The following is a 5264-nucleotide window of genomic DNA, read 5'->3' as shown; positions in this document are numbered from 1 at the left end:
GCAGGCTGGGGGACCTCATATTCAATTTTATTTCTTTTTTTTTTTAAACTCATAGAGGGAAATTCTCATGCCATGGGACCTTTAAAGTGTGATATATCTGTTCTAAACATGTTTTAAAGGGGATTTTTTGGGGATAGTGGCTTATTCAACATCGACCCATCTGGAGATCCGTGGTTTTCAGTGGACAGGAAGGGGGAGAAACACAGGCATCTGGAATCTAACTGAAGCTGTCAGACCAGCGTAGTGGAGGAAAAACCTACATCTGTGTGTGAGAAGCAGGGGAGAAGGACAAGGACGCATGGAACGGAAACATCCAAGCAAAAGTAACTAGAATCTTAAGTACAGTACAGATCTTGAGTAAATGCACCGACTCTCGTGTTGTGTTAATAAACATTAAAGGGGAAAAAGATGAAAAGAAGAGTGTGTGTGTGTGTGTGGGGGGGGGGGGGGAACAGCTCAGCTCGGAGCCCATTAACATGTAGAGTTTCCATCTTTCATCTTTCAGCCTCTGCCGATTCTCTTGCTCTGTTTTTTTCCCAGAGAGAGGTGTACGCAGCGGTTCACGGAGACGTGGGAATGAAGGTTCGATTCATCCTGATGTGCACGCCCCAGATGTTCCAGCTACACATGTGGAGGGGGGGGAGGGGGCGGGGCACCGAGGGAGGACGCTCACATTTCCCCTGATCTTGTGTTCCTTAAGTGGCCATTTTATCTCCGATAAAGGACACTTAGTGAAATTTGTTCTCTTCCAGTTAGACCCTTAGGCAACGCTCCTCTACTCTCTCACACACACACACACACACACACACACACAGACACACACATAAACACACACACACACACACACACACAGACCTAAACAAAACACATCATTTGAGATTTAAATTACTGAACACAGACCCTGTTTCCTCTTGACTTACGTTTCAAAACGTAATCGAATCATTCCTCTTCAAGAGTCATTGAATATTCAATTACGCCGTATTCTTAAATAACATTAAAGATAAATGATCAGGCCACTTGACCACGGCATTCGGAAACCTCCCTTTGTCGACCCTGCTCTGACTTAAATAACAGCGTTCAGGCAAACACTCGGAGGACAGCGCGGATGCAATTTCCTCCTCAATGTGCAAGTGTTCATGTCTGTGCTGAAGAAAGGTCAATCCCATTTCAGATACAGAAAGAAACAACTCATTTTTTCTGTTGTGATAAAACGTCTTTCTGTCCTCTGGCAGCAGAACACAATCCTTCCCTGTCTAGAAGAACGTGCCCTTTGTGGCGCTGTAGAGGATCTTCTTAAAGGCCTTCCTGAAATCGTGATTGAAGATGGTGTAAATGACCGGGTTGAGGCAGGAGTTGCAGTAGCCGATCCAAAAGAAGAATTTAAACAAAGGGTTGGGGATGCTGCACATCTCGGGGCATACCGCCTGCAGAGAGTAGGAGAAAAAGAAGGGGAACCAGCAGATCACAAAGCCCCCCATCACCACAGCCAGGACGAAGGTGAACCTCTTCTCCCTGTTCACCATGGCTTTGCGGCGGGATGTGGGCGTCCCCTGAAACTTCGGCGTTTCCTCCGGTGCCAGTTTGGTTGAGCCGGAGGAGGTGGCCATTGTGTTTTTGTATCTGCATGCCAGGTTCAGCATCTGAACCTTAAACCCTTTCCTTTGGGGCGATTCCAAAGTTTTCCTGTCAACCTTGTTTGTCTCTTCTTTGCCATTAACACCGTCCTCGCACATTTCTGAGCCAGAGCTCGACGAGTTCTCGGGGGGTGCTTCCCCTCCTTCGTTTGCATGCATCTGGGACTCTCTGTGGGTGATGGTACCAGTTAGGGGAACAGCTGAGAGGATTTGGCTGCCATGTTGAGAGATTACAGGGGAGGAGGTGGATTTTTGGACTGGAGCGTTAGTCGAATCAGCAGGGTGCTGATTGTCCTGGCTTGCGGTTTTCTCAGGCGGGTTTTGCAATGAGGAAGTTGATCCAGAGCCAGGCGTTTTGGCCAGGCCTTTTTCTTGTTGGCCAGCTGTCACACCTCCTTGGTCCCCATTCTGTTGTGACTGCTCAGATATCTTGGCTGGAGGCTCATTGGTTCCCGGGCTTGCATTCCATCCTGCTGTCACGGTATTCTTCTGTCCAGGCGGGTGGCGTGTGTGCTGCTTCGCGATCTGATAAATCCTCACATACACCAGGATCATTATGACACAGGGGACGAAGAAAGAGCCGATGGTGGAGTAGAGAATATACCAGCGCTCGTTGTTGAGCTCGCACACCTCTTCGCCTCCTTCGCTCTTGTCCAGGGTGAGAAGGGGAGGGAAAGAGATGACCGCAGAGATCAGCCAGACTACGATGATGGCCGTCTTGATTCGTATTGGGGTGCGTTTGGTGCCGTAGGACACGGGCCGGGAGATGGACAGGTAGCGATCCAGCGCTATGGCGCACAGGTGCACGATGGAGGAGGTGCAGAAGAGAACATCCAGCGCCAGGTAGATCTCACACCAAATGGAGCTGAACGCCCAGTAGCCCTGCAGCTCGTTAGCCAATGAGAACGGGATAATAAGCGTGGCAACTAAAATATCTGCTGCAGCCAGCGACACCAGGAACAGGTTCTGAGCCCCCTTAAGGGATTGTGACGTCAGGACGGCGATGATGACCAGGATGTTCCCGACGATGGTGAGGATCATCATGGAGGTTATGGCTATGGCGAAAGCTGCGGTGGCTTGTGGCGTGTAAGGCGCCGTCCTGGCGGTGCTCCGGTTGCAGGGTTGGGTGCCGGAGAGGAGGCTGATGTTCCGGTTGGGGAGTCCGATGAGGTCCGACAGGCAGGGGGCGTTCACAGCTGCTGCCATGGTTTGGTGACCCGGAAACTTACAGAGTTAGAGACGACAAAAGGGTGTTTCTGTGGTGGACCATTGAGAAACAGTGTTCCCCAGTTAGAGAGACTGAGGGGCCGCTGGTTGTAAGTCAAGGGGAAGCCATCAATCTGCAAGAGAGAGACTCATTTTACTGTCAACATTTACTGTAAATGTTATTAAGTTTACATATACACATATAAAGAAAGCATTTAGGACACACAACACATATACGCACTGGCTGAGTACTGCTACATTTCAAAATGTGTCAAATCTGACTCCTTCAAACCAAGAAAAACACATGAAAATCATCATGTTTTTTTGCCTCCTTTGCAACATTTTCCTGATATTTTAAAAACGTCCAGTGTTCATTTATCTTTCATCCTAAATCTAATCAGATATTCTATATTTCCATTCCTGCAGCTCTTTCTCTTCCTCAGCTATATGTGTCTCTATATGTGCCAGTTTTTCCAGGATCCCTTTGTTGGAGGGTATAAGCTGCTCCCTTGATAATAAATCCATATATTCTATTATCCAAAACTGTACCATTCAGATTTCTATGTTTCTGATCATTATAACGATTCCTCTCACCGGCAGAAATCCAGATGTTGCCACAGTAAATATGTGGCTGGTGGACAGGGAAATCATAGATGACAGTAATCACATTACTTTATCCCCCCCCCCAGAATCTTTAATGCCAACGGCGACATGAGAACAATCTCAAGCTGAAAGCCTCAAAAGAAATGGAACATCGTGTCAAATGTAGACTTACTTCATATGAAGATCTCCACTCCAGCTGCGGCAGGGCGTCCTCCCACGCACAGAACTTTTAAAGTTGATTTTCTTGCACCAACACGCAGAGATTTCCAGTAAAAGTGTCCGGGGATGCTCCGCTGTGTGCCCGTTACACCGGGGCAGGGAGCTGATCTGCACGCGCACCGGGTTAGAAGAAGGGAACCGGCTTTAACGAACAGGGCGAAAAAATACAATCCGGTTGTTCTCCGGATAAAATGGATGACAAAAAAAAAAAAGAGATGGCAAGATTGTGGATTTTAGAAGCGGATACATCCGCGTGGAGGGCTCCGGTTTACATCCCGGGTTGTGGTCTCAGATTGTGCTCGCACACGGAGATGTGGACGAACTGACGCGGATGTCACCGGAGAAACGAGGACGCGCTTTTTTACGCACGCCGTGTCCGCCTGTGCGCTTCATGCGGGCTTCTCTCCGGGGAGGAAACGTGTCTGTCAGCGGCACGAGTACAGAACACAAGACGGATTCAGCTTTGAAAGACAGAAACATTTCAATATCATATATTTATTTATTGTTTTTTTATATTTCATGTGGTTCGTTCCACGTTTGGACGCTTTTTAGGTGATTTTTTCTCACACATCGGCTCCAGCTGACAGACACTATTTACAACAAGACTCATCAATAGTTGCTTATTTTTTTCAAAGTAAAAATGTGTCAGACATCTTTTGGTGTGAGCTTTTAAAGTGTGAAGATTTGCTCATTTTTTTGTGATGAAAAAACTGAAAATGGGTTAAATTTGACTCGAGGACAACACGAGGGTTAAAGACTTTGGGAAACTCACTTCAAGCTGAAAAACAAGTCCTACAACCCAAAACACCTTTCAGCTTTAGCGCCAAAGTATCTCCTAACACGTCGCTATAGAAACGACGTGGGCTGAGTCTGTTCTGGACGTGTTAATGTGAAACCCACGGGGGGGGGGGGGCACTTATATGCAAACACCATAAAAAGGTATAAAGCCCTCAGACCTCAGAGGGTTAATGAACCACAGACTGAAACGTTGAGATGAATTGAACTTGATATTTAGAGTTGCAGTGATGTTGATAATTTCCGTGAAAGTTGAGTTGATTCGTTCCCTCGTCATATGCAGGCGGAGACATTAACACCTGTAATCTGTCTTCCTGGGACGCCGAGCCCTGCAGCGGCAATCATTCCCCCGGTGTGGGATGAATCGCTTCCCTACGCCTCACACAGAAACTAGTCCTCCGCCTCACACAGACACTAGTCCTCCACCTCACACAGACACTAGTCCTCCACCTCACACAGAAACTAGTCCTCCACCTCACACAGACACTAGTCCTCCACCTCACACAGACACTAGTCCTCCACCTCACACAGACACTAGTCCTCCGCCTCACACAGACACTAGTCCTCCGCCTCACACAGACACTAGTCCTCCACCTCACACAGACACTAGTCCTCCACCTCACACAGACACTAGTCCTCCACCTCACACAGACACTAGTCCTCCACCTCACACAGACACTAGTCCTCCGCCTCACACAGAAACTAGTCCTCCACCTCACACAGACACTAGTCCTCCGTCTCACACAGAAACTAGTCCTCCATCTCACACAGAAACTAGTCCTCCACCTCACACAGACACTAGTCCTC

At 48.0% G+C, this 5264-nt stretch overlaps 2 protein-coding genes across 2 annotated transcripts in view; one reads left to right on the top strand and one right to left on the bottom strand.

The window, feature by feature from the left end:
• LOC117959758 (blastula protease 10-like) overlaps window positions 1-684 on the top strand; it is a 14043-nt gene extending 13359 nt beyond the window's left edge. Inside the window, exon 10 of the mRNA XM_034897037.1 lies at window positions 541-684. Coding sequence (XP_034752928.1) covers window positions 541-684 — 144 coding nt within the window. The remainder of the gene's footprint in view (window positions 1-540) is intronic.
• Window positions 685-826: 142 nt separating this feature from the next.
• LOC117958979 (alpha-2A adrenergic receptor-like) lies at window positions 827-2969 on the bottom strand. Its single transcript, XM_034895799.1, has one exon. It carries the CDS (start codon window positions 2838-2840, stop codon window positions 1254-1256), a length of 1587 nt encoding a protein of 528 aa, XP_034751690.1. The 5' UTR covers window positions 2841-2969; the 3' UTR covers window positions 827-1253.
• Window positions 2970-5264: the final 2295 nt, after the last annotated feature.

The sequence above is a fragment of the Etheostoma cragini genome, chromosome 16 (assembly GCF_013103735.1).
Source record: "Etheostoma cragini isolate CJK2018 chromosome 16, CSU_Ecrag_1.0, whole genome shotgun sequence".
Lineage (NCBI taxonomy): Eukaryota > Metazoa > Chordata > Actinopteri > Perciformes > Percidae > Etheostoma > Etheostoma cragini.
The sequence above is the reverse complement of the archived record's forward strand: the minus strand, read 5'-3'. Positions and strand labels throughout refer to the sequence as shown.